At 36.3% G+C, this 15,455-nt stretch overlaps 1 protein-coding gene and 1 long non-coding RNA gene across 2 annotated transcripts; one reads left to right on the top strand and one right to left on the bottom strand.

The window, feature by feature from the left end:
- Positions 1-4,068: 4,068 nt before the first annotated feature.
- Positions 4,069-5,280, bottom strand: LOC104897150 (uncharacterized). Its single transcript, XR_790584.3, has 2 exons — positions 4,697-5,280; positions 4,069-4,426 (listed from the first exon to the last, which is right to left on the bottom strand). It is a non-coding gene; the product is annotated as an uncharacterized LOC104897150 (long non-coding RNA).
- A 7,358-nt stretch (positions 5,281-12,638) lies between these two features.
- Positions 12,639-14,774, top strand: LOC104897189 (uncharacterized). Its single transcript, XM_010684012.2, has one exon. The coding sequence runs from the start codon at positions 12,639-12,641 to the stop codon at positions 14,772-14,774; it is 2,136 nt and encodes a 711-aa protein (XP_010682314.2).
- Positions 14,775-15,455: the final 681 nt, after the last annotated feature.

Below are 15,455 nucleotides of genomic sequence, written 5' to 3'. Positions count from 1 at the left end.
CCTTATAAATTAAAATTTCTGCATCAAAAGTTCCAAAACTAAACCTAATAAGGTCTGACAAACTCTATAAGGTCTAATAAATTTAAATAAGTTCATCTAAGTTTGAATAAAGTCTAATAAGAACTAATAAGGTCAAATAATTTTAGATAACTTAATATAAACTCAGATAAGCAAATTATATATGAAAGTATGAAATTTTGCAAGTTTTTGAAAATTTGATTTCTTTTATTGAAACAATAAAACTATAAAACGACGGGAGATGATACACAATAGTATGCAAACGAAAAGAGAAAGTTTGTATTATAAAAGTATACCTTATATTTCCTTTGAATCATTTATTGAAAACTTATTTCCACTTTCATTATAATTGATCACATTTATAAATATAATAGATTGTTGTGTTAACATTTCCTTTATCTACTCATAATTTTGAAAATCGTGATTTTTGGTTGAAATGGATGTTAATAATGACTATTGAAATTTATTAAATTTGTACGCAACCATTAAATAAAGTATGTATTTAATTTTTTTTTGAATTATAATATCTCTATATCTAAAACAAAATCCTTGAAGCCACATGGTATGAAGTTAGAGAATTTTTCAATGAAGCTAAAAAATTGAGTCATCAAACAAAATGGTAGATATCACTTGGTGAAGGAACACAAAAATTATGAAGATAATTTTAGTCAAAAAACAAAAAAGATCAAAGGAAAGTTCAGTTGATAACTCATAACATTATGGTTCAGATTTAAGGAATTTTTAGATCTCAATGAGAAGAAAAATAGGTAACTATTTGATAACTTAAATAAAGTCCGTAAATGATTAGGAGATTCCATTTATGCAATTATGATATATTAAAGAATGAAGAAAGTTATTAGGAAACTCTTTATATCTCAATAAATATATGTTAAACTATAACATAATTAAAATTAGTTTCATCATAAGTGGAGCATAATCACCTAGAACTAATGCATAACCAAGATCGAACTAGATCTATTCATCACATGAAATTTTCAAATGTAAAGAAATGGGTTGGTTATTATTTATTGAAACACATATCGAATCGTATTAACATACTATAAGTTTAAATATTGACGAATCCAAACTTGGCGTGTTAAATTTCTTTAACACCTATATATTTAGATCATGATTTTTATAGTGGAACTAAATAAATGTCTATAATACCCCTTTGTTCTAGAGATGGGCGATAGATGAATGTCAAGTATATGAATTGAAGTCAATATTTTTATCAATTTGAAGTTAATTGTATGATTAGTGGGGTGCTATGGAATAAAATTAAAGGGATGAGGGTGGTTTATATTTAAGGTTGGTTTACATTGAGTAGGGCAAAACAATATGAAAAATAATATATGCTAAATTCTGATTTTACTAAGTTGCATAATAGAGGTGTGGTTTAGTGTGTATTTTGGTCGAGTAGGACCACTTTCTATTAGTAAGTTATGATAGTTATGGTAATCATAATTCTTTATGTTATTCGCTTATAATTCTTTAAAGAAAAACCATAATTTTGTTTAGTAAAATTAATGACTTTAAAAAACATGGATTATACAAATAACGACATCAACATGATGTATTTATCTCATGCCGTTTGAGTTTTTTTTATTGCACGGGCTATCTCATTTTGTGCATTTTTATATTAAACGTAAATTATGAATTATTTAATTTTCTACAAAAACAAATCATATTTTGTACCGATGAGTAGCGTATTTCTTCTACTAAATTTGGTTAATTGTGGTACATGGATAATCGAACATTCATCTTCGAGGTCATAGACATGTTCAAGCTAAGGGGCTCCAAATAAAAGGAGACTACATACTAAAATGAGAATAAAAAGATGGAAAAATCACCAATCAGGCGGTGGCAAGGACACGGGGTGGCTCAAGGAGCCAACAACAAGAAAATCAATCACGTTAGTTTTTTAGCTGGGAAAGGGAAATGATCCTATATCAACTATATATAGTAGAAAACATATATTTGGTATTTCCTAGAGAATCATTTAAAGGGGGCCTAGTATGTCAAGGAAAGGGAGTAATATGGTATTTATACCCGTATGACACTCATTCTGTCAAATGGAACAAAATTTCCTTGAATTTGTTTTGCAATGACTATAAATAAAAGTCAAAGTTATCCCTATCACATATGGGTTTGTACTATCTCCCAAGTTCGGTTTTCACCATAGCCAATTTCATGTGGTCATTTCTAAAGTCACGGGTAGAAAGTGTATAATAATACTGATTTGTGAGAAAGAACATGATATGTTAATATTACAGCTAATGACATATAAAATAAGTCTTCTACAACCTAAGAGTGTCATGTATTTGCAAAACAACTTCATAATTAAATAAAGGAGCATTTTTTGTCTTTCTTGTAAAGTGCATCATTGATGCTTTGTTTTTGGTTAAATATGTATAGGATTATTCTGTATTTCAATACACGTTCAAAGTTTATTAATTTAATATGGTATAGAAGTTAAACTCATTTGAGTTTCGAGTAGTACATAAGCCTATATTAAATCAAGTAGACGTAGAGAATCTTTTGTATGCTTTTACTGTAGTTGGTATATAAACATGCTTATTAAACAAAAAAGTTCCCGTGCATTTTTGCACGGGTCAAAAACCTAGTTCTATAATATTAAAAGTGTTCTGCATGTCTAACTTGATCTAACATTTCGGAGAGAAGTTTTTCCTTCCATAAAATTTAATTAATTCTTGGCATATCATATAATCAATAGGAAAAATTGATTCTAATAATCCAACCTTTGAGCCGTTCGCTCAAAATAATCCAACCTTTTGATTATTATTTAATAATCCGACCTTTTAGTTGTATCTGCTCATAATGATCCCTGAAACAGGTAACCTGTTGAAGTTGTAAAATTAATTTTTTTTCCATATTTCTTTTTTTTTCTCTAACCCCTCACTCCCTATCTCTCTTCCTCCCCCTTACCACCCTTTACTCATCACTTCAACCACCCCCTCCCCTCCCCTGCCCCCTGACCCCATTGTTAGCACCCCCTCCCTTCCACTACCCGACCCCCACTGTGAGCAACCCCCCTCCCCTACCCTCTACCCCTACTTTGAGCACCCCCCCCCCCCCCATAGCCCCCTCCCCCGCAGCAGCGCCTCCCCATCCCGCTCCCCCACATCCCCTTCGAATCCCCCTCCCCGCATCCCCTTCGAATCCCCCTCTCGCTTCCTCACATTCCCCTTCGAATCCCGCAGCAGCGCCTCCCCCCCCCCCCTTCGAATCTCTCTCTTTCTCTTCTTCTTGCTGATGCCACGCCTCCCATCTTGCAATTTTGAATTGGGGTGGTGGGGCAGATTGTGCAAAAGGTTTTGTGGTACTGCGATTGTGTAGTGGTGGTGTTGTTTGGGGTGGGGTGAAATGGGGGTTGTTGGCTATGGTGGTGGTGCGGGTGAAATGCGGTTGGCAGTGGTGGTGGTGTGGGTGAAATGCGGTTGGCATTGGTGGTTGGTACTGCGGTTGTGTGGTGGTGGGGGGGTTGTTGGCAGTGGTGGTGGTGGGTTGAAATGGGAGTTATTGGGAGTGGCAGTGATGGTGGTGGGGGTGGGGTGTTGTTTGGTTATCTTAATTAAGATTAACATTGATTAATTAGATCACAACAAATCAGAGCAAGACACGTGTGCAATTAACCTATTCTAATGGTCACCTACTTGTTTCAACAGGTCACGGTGCATTATTTGCAAATTGTCCTAAAAGGTTAGATTATTAAATAATAATCAAAAGGTTGGATTATTTTGAACGAACTGCCCAAAGGTTGGATTATTAGAATCAATTTTTCCTAATTAATACTCCCTCCGTTTTTTTTAAATGTAACATATTGACTTTGGGCACTATTCATCCAATACACTTTGACCACTAATTGTTATTTATACATAAGAAAAAATATAGTCATGTGGGATCTTGTTTGATTCGTCACGGTATACACTTTCCAAATATATATTTTTTATAATTTTTACTTTTATATAATTGGAGATATTATCGGTCAAAGTTGTGCTTCGATAAATGTGAAAAGTCCAATGTTACATCTAAAAAAAACCGGAGGGAATATATAGAACTTGGAACAGATTTTTCGTACATAATAATCCCAAACAAACTTGAAAAACATTACATAGAAACACGTACAAGTTTAGGTACCCACCTTCTTTTCAGAGTTTTATTCAACATTTATTCACTCTCATAATCCATATCTAGTTTAATAATACTCGCATCTATGACTTATCCACACAAACACAACGCCTGGACTTCCGGGAACTGCGTAGTTAGGCTTTGCCTGGGCTCCGTGGGGGATACCCGGGGTAATCACCATAACCTGGAGGATCAACAGGATAAGCAGTCGGATGCAGCAACCCATTCGTGCTGCCGTGCTTAGACTCCTTCACCAACTCTGCGAAACAAATTCAAGTGATCAATTTTGGTATCCCATACAAATTCACTACATAGCCCATTTAAAAGCATGATTAAGTGATAAAAAGTAGCGTAAGGTGTTTTTTTTTGGGATAGGATAAAACAAAACATACTTCGCCTGCGTGTACAGCATAAATAGTAGACGCTCATAAATTATGCAATTACTAGATGGTAACAATGATACCTATACGTGATAAGTGAATGTGAATATTGTTCAAAAGCATAAAAATTGGGCAGGTAAGAAACTCACTGGTATGTTGAGTCGAGTTTGGATCAGCCAACTGACGAGCGGAGACCTTAGAAGAAATGAGAAAAAGAAGGGTAAAAATGATGCCAACAAGAAAACGCTTTGAAGAGGCCATGACTTGACTCACAGCAAACGCTTGTATTTGGATGGTATCAAAAGGCGACGACAACATGTATATATAAGCAATTGAGGCTTGAAAATTTTGGCACCAAAAAATAGTAATGACAATTTTCCATGGAGCTAGTTCGCGTCAGTGCATCAAATATGGTCCTGTATAGAGCCGTCAGTTTCATTAATGAAATGATGGTTGAACTAAAACAACTTAAATTTGAACTGACTGGAAGTAATCGTAAAAATGTTGAACTAAAATTGAAATAAACTGTAAATGAAAAATCAAAATTGAAGTATAACTGAACTGAAACAAACTGTAACTGAAAATAAATGTGAAAAACGGAAAAGTTTATCAATCAACTTAACTTAATATTCAACTAAATTAAATGAACTAATTCACATTGAAACTAAAACTGAATTGAAACCGATTTAAACTAAAACTGAACTGAAACCGATTTAAACTAAAACTAAAAATAATTGCAACGTATTTTGACTGATATGGATTCGACCGTTGGGTCACTTGGGTGGTTTAACTGTTCGAATAAAACTCATTTAAATTGCAACTATTGGAAATGAAAAGGAAAAAAATTGAAGCGAAATTTGTTAATTGAACTGAACTTTAATTTTTTTAACTGTTGTAAATTAAACTAATATTAACTAAACTATTTGAATATAATAATAGTTGAATTGTTGAACTGAATTGACACTCTAGTACTGTATGTCAGCATCAATGAATAAATCTTAGCATATAAAGTTGAGTAGTTGCCGACACAATGACCGAGAAAGTATTTGCCCATATCCGATATGTGCACACTTTGTACATATCGGATCTTGATATGATTAGATGTAGTTCAGATATGATTTAATAGCTAGCTGATATGATATAAGATTTCAACTAACAAGCTCCCAAAAAATAAAAAATCAAAAAATTAAAAAATTATAATTTTTTAACATTATTTTTGTCATAAAAATTACTTAAATGCCATGATATTGGCCCCATATCACATATGGGTATATCATTACTCCACAATTACCATAGTTGAAATTTCAAACACATCAAGTTGTCCAAAGCCACTTGAGTACTTGAAAAATATCAATATTGGCGTCCATATCCATCAGCACTTGATGACCTGTATGGTGAAATTGAGGAGAGAAAATATGGACTTGTATTGTTATAAAATGTTGATCCGAATATTTTAGATTTCCTGATTAAAAAAATCTTAGCAATTCCGATATTTAGTAGCATTTAATGGTTGTAGATCTTATGATCCTCCTTAAATTTGAAAAAATATATATATAATGTAAGGATTATAATATGATATTTATTTTTCAATCCGATCTGACATGCAATGATCGGGTATATTATTCTTTAGATTTTTTTTTGTTGAGAAACTAAGTACTCGTTCCGATTTTTAATGTTGTGTGCATTTACTATTTGGGAGAAAACTAGGAATAATCTCTATTACATAAGGGAAGGGGAGACCTATGGTGTCCTCTTTTAAACTGGCTATTTTGCCCCCCTTTCCCTTACTAAATTATAAAAATAATATCAATACCAAAATGAGGATTCAAACAAAGCTACCGGAAATTAAATTTCAACATCACTCCCAAATCACTTATGTTAGGAAACTTTACAAATCCCTTTCTAAATCACGTTCAAGAAATCCCGCAAATCACTAAACTCAACAAAAAAACTAAAAATTAACTTACAAACCAAAACTAATATAGTAGGGCGTAAATACATAAAAAAAACATTCACAAAATTCACTTACAAATCATTATTCTCAAGAACTCACAAATTTTACTTACAAATTATTCTTTACCTATACACGCTATGCATAAAAATCTGTAAAAAACATAAAATTTCGACGGGAATATCACACATTTGTCAATCGGTGATTTGCAAACTTCCAAAACGGTACATAATTCTTTTAATCTTCCAAGTTATTTCAAATTAGTTGAAAAAACAATAGTAATTGTTATGTAGCGACTAATAGAAAAAGGGAGATGATAGCAATTAATTAAAAAGGACTTAAATTTAACCTTTATTTTCACATGAAATGAGAGAACAAGATAAAAGTAACAAATTTATAACAAATTTAGTTTTTTTTTTAAATTCTAATATTAAAAATTCTGCTCATAACTTTTGCAAAAAAACCATTTTCACAAACAAATTTTGAAAAAAAAACCAAAATCAAAGTTTTCGCGAACGGTTTTTGCAAAAATCGATTTTCAGAAAAAAAAATTAAATTAATTTGCTAAAACCATTTTCAGAAAAAAAAAAATTACATTATTTTGCGAAAACAAATAGTGAAATTAAGCACCAAGACAACTGTAAAATTTTGAAATGGAAAAAAAAGGCTTTTATAAAATTTAAATTTAATTCATTTTCATGTTAAATCAGAAAACAAGATAAAAGAAACGATTTTTTTTTTAAAAAAAAATTCCAATATCAAATTGTGTATGAAAATTTACAATTTTATCTCAAATATAATTTTAAATATGAGACTGATGAAAATTTTAAATATAAGTTTGTGAAATCATAATTTAGATGTTAGGCAAGGGAAAAAAAAAACTGAAATTGATTCATACTTTTCGGATTAAATTTTGGGATGATAGAAAATCAACCCAAGAAAAAACTGAAGTTGATTTAAGAAATTACCTTTCTTTGTTAGAAAATCGACCTAAGAAAAAGAAGTTAGTTTGCTTCCATCAAAAGTGGTTGATACGGCTGATGGATTTTTGATGAATTAGATCAGCATAAAGATAGCAGCATACAAACCCAGGAGTGATGTCCTAGCACCCTCAACAGCTAACATTGTAGTCCCCGCGGAGCAAAAGCTCCGTCATCTTACCGACTATAGCTCATTAATCTAGATTTTTGTCACTAACATACAGCGTGCTCGTTACGAGCAAACGCTTATCGAAATGGCCTCCGCCTACGATGGTTATACATTTTATCTACCGGCATTTCTTGACTTCCGCGGTCGAATCTACCGCAGTGGTATCTTGCATTTTCACGAGCGTGATCTTGCTCGTCAAGTTCGGATAGCAAGACAGTGAACAAGAGGTCAGAATTCGATTCTCTTTCGCTATCAAGAGTGGAAAGAAACCCTCAACAGTAAGTGACTCGAACCCAATATTCTTCCGCGACCCCTCTACGAACAACAATACAACTTTTCTATTTTCTACAAGACAAGCTTCGCTGCTTTTCAAAAAACTATTTGCTTGCAACGCCTCTTACGGGGGCAGATTTCTCCTAAAAGCAACATTTCCTTTCATTCATTTAAGCGATTCAATCAGTAGGAAAGTCATATCACTGAACACTTTATAGATATCTGTCTTCCTTATAAGCTGCATGCTATCGGAGAGAGAGCAATGGGAGGTACTGCTTTGCTTAATACTTGAAAAGGCTGATTTTCTTATTGTATAGTGTATAGTTTGATGAACTAGGTTCCTTGAAAATATGGTTCGTAGATTTGTAGTGACAGGAGAGAGAAAATGAATAGCAAAAGTAGTGGAATTATACTGATGTTTCCAAGTAGTGGAAAAGGTAGTGAAATTTTTTTTGTTAAAATTCTAGAAGGATGTTCCTACAGGCTACAACACGTCACTCAAAATTTTGGGTTTCAAATACAAGTGTGGATCAAAGTATAAATTAGCCAAATTATAATATGGGTTTCAAATATAAGTGTAGATCAAAGTATAAATTAGCCAAATTATAATATGGTTGCATTGGAAATTCAACGTAATAGATAATATGGACTCAATTTTTTTTTTGTTCAATAGAGATGAGTTTAAATAAGGGAGTAATACTGTAATGCTACTTAAATGCAAAGAGTTAATGATTGCAAAAGAAAGAACAGAATGTAGAAGTAGTATTATTTGATTGTATTTCAAAGAATCTTATTCACAAAATGGAGGTGACCGTAAAATACTAACTTGCATTTTCTTTTTGTTTACTACTTAGTACTCCCTCCGTCCCTTAATAGAGTGCCCATTTCTTTTTTGGACACTATTCAAAGGTAAAGAAAGCCCTCAAAAAATATTTCTAATATATAAGAAAAAACATAGTCATGTGGGGTCTTGTTTGATTCGTCTCATTACGTACATTAAGAAAATCAAACTTTTATAATTTTTTACTAATATGAAATTAAAGATATTAACAATATAAAACGTGCATTGGTAAACATGGATTGGAGAAATGGGCACTCTAATTAGGGACGGAGGGAGTAATAATTAGGCCTAAAAATGTCATCGCACGCATCGCGTGCATAAAAAGCTAATTTATTATAATGTAAGCGGGGTCAAAAAGCAAAAATATATTGGAGAGAGAGTGTGTAAAAAGGGGAAAAATAGGGAAAGATGGAAAAAGTAAAGGAAAATAGGGTCAAAAAAATAAAAATAGATTGGAGAGAGAGTGTCCTAAAATAGAATAAAGCATAATGCATTGAACAATGAAAATCATGCATATGAGGAAATTGCACAGAACATTAAAAATCGAAGGGAGTAGTATGTATACGCATATGTTAAGTTAGAGGTGATCATTTTGGCCCGGCCCGGATGGATTTTTTTTTGGCTTTGGGCAAGCCAAAAACGACTTTTTAGTCTATTTTTTGGCCCGGTCCGTTATGGCCCGAAATAGCGGGCTTTGGACACAAAAATTCGGCCCGAATTTTAGGCCCGGCCCATGATCACCTCTATGTTAAGTGCATTACTTTTTGGAGATTTACGAAAAGTTGTCTTGTAAATTTTTTTTTTTACGAGAAACTACCTAATATGAAGAAAGAAACTAGCTTAATTTTGACAAGGTATCCAACATTATTTTGGCATGACATTGGTATGTTTAGGGGTGTGCACAAACCGGTTCGGACCAAAATTTAGTTCGGATCGGACCGAAGATTCCTCTAGTAAGGTCCCCTGTCCACCGAATATTCCTGTTGACCAGTCCGGTCTGGTCCAAACCCGGAAAATTCTGGTCCGGACTGGTTGGACCGAAATTTCTATTATGTTCAAAAAAACTTAAAAGGTAGAACGTTAGAAACTTAAAACCTACTATTTATTCTTTTAGGATTATTATTATTAAAACTATAAATTTTTCAAATGTATATAATTGACAAATATATTTAGATAAAAAAAAAAGATTTTGTTTTTGGAAAAAAAAAAATTCCGGTCAAAGAGGTCCAGGACCAGACCATAATTTTTTCCAGTCCGGTCCCGGTCCAACTGGTTCTTGTCCGGTATTGGACCAGTGCACACCCCTAGTTATGTTGGCCTGGCAAAATAAGGTTAATTTAAAACTTAGACTTAAATATGGTTTATGCACTCAATACTTTGTTTACTAAACTATACCAAATATAAGCTAAGAGAATTAATATGAGTTTACAATTTAACTAATTAAAGACTTCTAATAACCTTTGCTAGTTATATGATTTGAGTATAAGCTATAATTAACTATAATAATATTACTTAACTAATACTCATATTTACTTATAATGTCTATTTAACTTGATTTAATTTAATAGTATAATGTGAGTAGATAATAATATTGTAATATTAATGGCTTCATTTTAGCAATGGATTATTTAATTAATAATAACTGCTTAATTGGTAATTATTATGGACTCACATAATAGTCTATAAACATATAAATATAACAATTTACTTATGAAATAGTTATATATGAATGTGAATTATAATTATAATTGTTCAATGATTCTAAAATGGAATTAAAAGAGTTTTACTATTTATTAGTTGATTAAAGAGTCATCTTAATAAGTTAACAACTGACTTAGATAATAATGACTATTATTGGACCTTCTTATAACTAAAGGAAATTAGTAACCTTAAGTGATAACAATGACCATGAACCCTTTTATGACAATAGACGGACCTTATGACTATGATAAGCTCTATTTAATACTAAGGCATAAAGGTTAAGTAAATCAACATTTATTAATATCACGACTCTTACCTAGATTAAAAAGGATAGAGGATATTACAAGCCTCTAAATTGCTAAGTAGGAGTCCAGATAACGTTTACTGTCAACACTAGCTTCCTCCTTCTAATTATGTTTTATGATAATGTTTATGATTCTTTTATACATGGATTGTAGGATATTAAATATTTTGTGATGAAATATGAGCTTTACTGATGTTAAGAAATAGTTCTATAAGATGATGATGTATGTTAATGCTATGGATGAGATGTAAAGAATATGATACTCCATGAAGAATTCTGAAGGATGCTTAAATGTAATGATAAATAAAAGTGAAAGACGGTTTTTCGCAATATTATGTTATGTTGGTTGTGCATGTTCCATTATGTAATATGGCGGTTATGTCACCTTCTATTAGGGTACAATAGTCTCAAGTGGCACTTGCATTATGTTATGTCATATTCTGCGTGGGGGGATAATATTCTCCCTTGGCTCCCGTATTATGCCACCTTAAGTTGGTGGAACACTCTTCTCCGTGGCTTCTGTTTTACTCGCCAAGTTACCAATTCAATAAGAACAATCTATGACGATAAACATGATAAAGAATGTAATGGTTATACTATGATGTATTTTTGAAATGGTTTACTTATTCTCTCCTCCTTGTTTGTAAATGAAATAAATAAAAATGAATTTACGTTGTTAGAGTAGTATATCATCGACCCTCAGCTCCTGACATTATTTTTTTTTTAAAAGGTACTGATGGGGATAACGGAATGACGTAGCACTAAGTAGTAATATAACATCTGAATTATATAGACACTAATGCTTATAATCTAAGTTAATATTAGATGTTGTACGGTAACTAAGTGTTCAGTTAAATAGTTATTAATGGATATGCTTTCAACTAATATGTTAAATTTATGAAATTATGTTTGTATGGGGGCTGATTAAGTTCCATACCGGTCTAATTTAACCTGTGTGGTCTAAGCGCTTTACAAGGAACCGATGACACAGTCATACCGGTCTAATAGTTGTTAAACATTATACGGGCCTATGGTCCTGGGCTTGGGCATGATCCAATCAATTTCTCCAGCGCCGACGAGCCTAAAAGATGTAATTTTGATACAAGATAAGAATATATCCTAAAGGAATATTCTTGGGGATATCTCCCGGAAATATCGAGCCTAATCCCATTATGGGCTTACTCGGGTCCCTATAAATAACCCCGTTGATCTGAGTCATAAGGTACGTACACGAATTCCAATACATTCTACTTGAGAGTTACCGGCTTTACCAGATACTGACTTAGGCATCGGAGGGGCGTTCCTCGGATCAACCCCCGAGGCTAGTTTACGTATTCTCTTTTGCAGGAATCCAAACCCACTTCAATACAAAGACTTACCGGTTCAAGACCCTGTAATTTGTCCCATACCGGAACAATTGGCGCTAGAAGGAGGGGCAGACAATACCTTGTAGTCTAAGCCATTTCTTGCAAACAATACCCCATGGATCCTAATAAGCAATTTGGGATGCCGGAAACCGATGAAAACAATGTTCCCGTTGAGAGACCTCCTCCAGGTTTCTCAACTCCCTTACCGACCGCAAAGCAAAGCTGGCCGCCTATGGACAAGGACAGAAAACCCCTGAAACCCCCCAAGAAGACATCTTCCATGCCCTGCAGAACATTTTTACCCTTGAGCAGCTCAAGAGTGCTGCTGAAGTGCTCCAGGCAATGGCAAGTAACACCCCACCAACCGGTCCCCTGGCTAAGCGTCCTCTGAGCAGAGCCCACAGCCCAGTGAGAAAACTCCGCTCATTATGGACGGGCCGCCAGGGAGAGCGAGACTGGCAAGACCAGGACCAGGTGCCTAACTCCAAAACCCCCCACAGAGCATATGGGGAATGAGGAGGAAGAGGAGGAAGAAGCGCAAGATACAGAGGTCCAGCAACAATCCTCTCAGCCAAGAAAGGGGAATGAATACCGGCGCAGAGCACTAGTATCCTTGCGAAATTCGCCAATCTCCACCGCTATTCTGCAAGAGCCCATGGAAAAGATTAAGATGCCGACCTATAAGTATGATGGTAAAACTGATCCGGAAGACCACATATCGGTCTATGAAGGGCACATGTTGCTATATACCGATACGGATTCGGTATGGTGTAAGGTGTTCCCCTCTACTCTGGCAGGGCTGGGACAGACATGGTTCAAGAGCATACCTCCGGCAACTGTCTTTGACTTCCGCCAGCTCACATCCATGTTTGTGATGCATTTCGTAAGTAATAAGCGGCGCGAAAAAACAACCGGCGAGCTAATGTCCATCAAGCAAGTAGAGAAAGAAAGACTGAGAGACTATGTAAGGCGTTTTAATGACGAAGCAGTCACGATCCCGACCCTACAGCAAGAGGTGGCAGTTTTAGCCCTCATGACCGGATTAAGAGAAGGAACCCCCTTCAGAAGTTATCTGGGACGGAAGAAAATGACATGTCTCACAGATGTCCTGAGCAACAATGACTTCATTAGGGGGGAAGAATTCGACAAAGCGGCAAATGCTAAAAGGCCAGCAGTAGTGGATAAGGATAAGGATAAGGAAAGAGACAGGGAGCACCGGGATGATAAATACCGTAAGGACAGGAAGTCTGACACCTCCAGCAAAAGGGAAGAAAATAATTCTGTGAAAAAGGGCTTTGAGGGCAGACCGGACAAATATAACAATTACACTCCCCTGACAACATCCCGGGCTCGGATATTCGTGTTACATAATAAGGACGATAAATGGCGCATGCCAAAGAAAATGTACTACCAAGGGAGAGATAAGTCCAAATGGTGCGAGTTCCATGATGATTACGGTCACAAGACGGACGACTGCAGGGATCTTATGGACGGGATCGAAGACCTCATTAGGAGAGGTTATTTTACTTTGTACCAGGCAAAGGCCGATCGCAAAACTCCCCCTAGAGAGGATGAGAACAGCAACAAAAGGCCGGTAAAAGACAGGATCACTGAAATCCATGTCATTAGTGGAGGACCGACAAGAGGCGGTAGCATCCACGGGGCTAAGGCCAGTCTAAAGGAAGTTCGGCACCAGGTGAACTATCACAACACCAGGAAATGGCCGGCACCTCCCTCGATGTCGTCCGTAGCTTTCACATCAAAAGACGCCAAGGGGATCATCTACCCCCATGATGACCCTTTGGTAGTATCTCTACAGATATCCACCGCAATAGTTCATCGCGTACTGGTCGACGGAGGAAGCTCTGCTAACATCCTATACAAAAAGACATTTGAGAAAATGGGCTTCGATAAAGCATGCCTAAAACCGGTCTCTTACCCGGTTATCGGCTTAACAGGAGCATCTATCGTCCCAGAAGGGACTATAAAGCTGGCAGAAAAGTTGGGAGAAGGGACCCATTCCAGGGACCTCATGGTGGAATTTCTCGTTGTTGACGTCCCAGCGGCGTACAACGCCATTATCGGAAGACCGCTGATTCACGACGCTCAGGCCGTCGTTTCAACATACCATCTTACCATGGTCTACACCTCCAGTGACGGTAATCCCGAAAAACTCAGGGGAAATCAGGAATCGGCAAGGGCTTGCTATCTCACTGCGCTCAAACACTCTGACCACAAGCGCCCGGCCGATACACCGCCGTCGGAAAGAAAAAGAAGAAGGCTGGAAAATAAAGCCAAGAAGGATTTGTCTATGGAAAACTTCGAGGCAAGCCAAGAAGGAGAGACGGAAGAAATAAGCTTAGAAGAGGAAAGGCCGGAAAGAACAGTGAAGATTGGGGCCGATTTGGCAGAAGGAGTTAAAGTTAACCTGATCTCTCTGCTGAGGGGCCATGCCGACATATTCGCTTTCTCTGGAGACGAAATGCCGGGCATTGACCCAGAGTTCATGGTGCATCGGTTGAATGTGAACGAAGATGTCAGGCCGGTAAAGCAGAAGAAGCTTAACTTTTCTGCTGAAATGAACGCAGCCATAAAGGAAGAAGTGGATAAGTTGCTGGCAGCAGACTTTATAGAGCCTTAAGGAAGAAGTGAATGTCAGGCCGGTAAGGAGAACGGATTTACAGAACGGTAAAGATAGTTTGGCTGCCCAAGGAAAAAGACGTTATGATCGCAAAAAGCACACCACCCACAAGGTGGCCCAGTACAAGAAGGGTAAGGAAGGAAGCAAAAAATCTATTCAGCACGCTCTTCTTCCTCAGAACCGTCAACAACTAGCACTGGGTCTTTCGACTTGCCACCACCGATAGCAGTGTTGGCAACGTCAGCAGCATCGTTGACGGTCTCCGGATCCTCCTCGAACTCGGTCCTGGGATCTGCATTGGCGATGTCGGCCTCGGTAAAACCAAGGTCCAAGACTTTGTCCTCAACTGGCAAGCTATGAACACGCTGTAAATGGGCGTCTTCAATTTTGGGCCAGTCGAAGTCCGGGAAGGTGTGCCTGACACACCTCATGGCCGCAGCCCACCCGCCATTATACCGGTTCAGTAGGCGAGAAACGAAGTCCATCCCCTTCTAGTACTCCTTAACGGCCTCACGCTCGTTCTCCTTGGCCTCGGTGATTTTCTCCCGGAGGAGCCGGATCTCTTCATCCTTGTTGAACAAGACCAAGGAATGATCCTCCACTACCTTAGTAAGAGTGGCATCTGCCTTACTCTCAGCTACAAGAGCATCATTCTTCTCGGTATTAGCCAGAAGTAGCTCT

This window comes from Beta vulgaris, chromosome 6 (assembly GCF_026745355.1).
Source record: "Beta vulgaris subsp. vulgaris cultivar EL10 chromosome 6, EL10.2, whole genome shotgun sequence".
NCBI lineage: Eukaryota > Viridiplantae > Streptophyta > Magnoliopsida > Caryophyllales > Amaranthaceae > Beta > Beta vulgaris.
Note: the sequence above shows the minus strand (reverse complement) of the source record. Positions and strands in the feature narration are given on the sequence as shown.

Excerpts from the sequence above, each read along its gene's own strand:
- LOC104897189 (XM_010684012.2), top strand. The coding sequence starts at position 12,639 with ATGGGGAATGAGGAGGAAGAGGAGGAAGAAGCGCAAGATACAGAGGTC.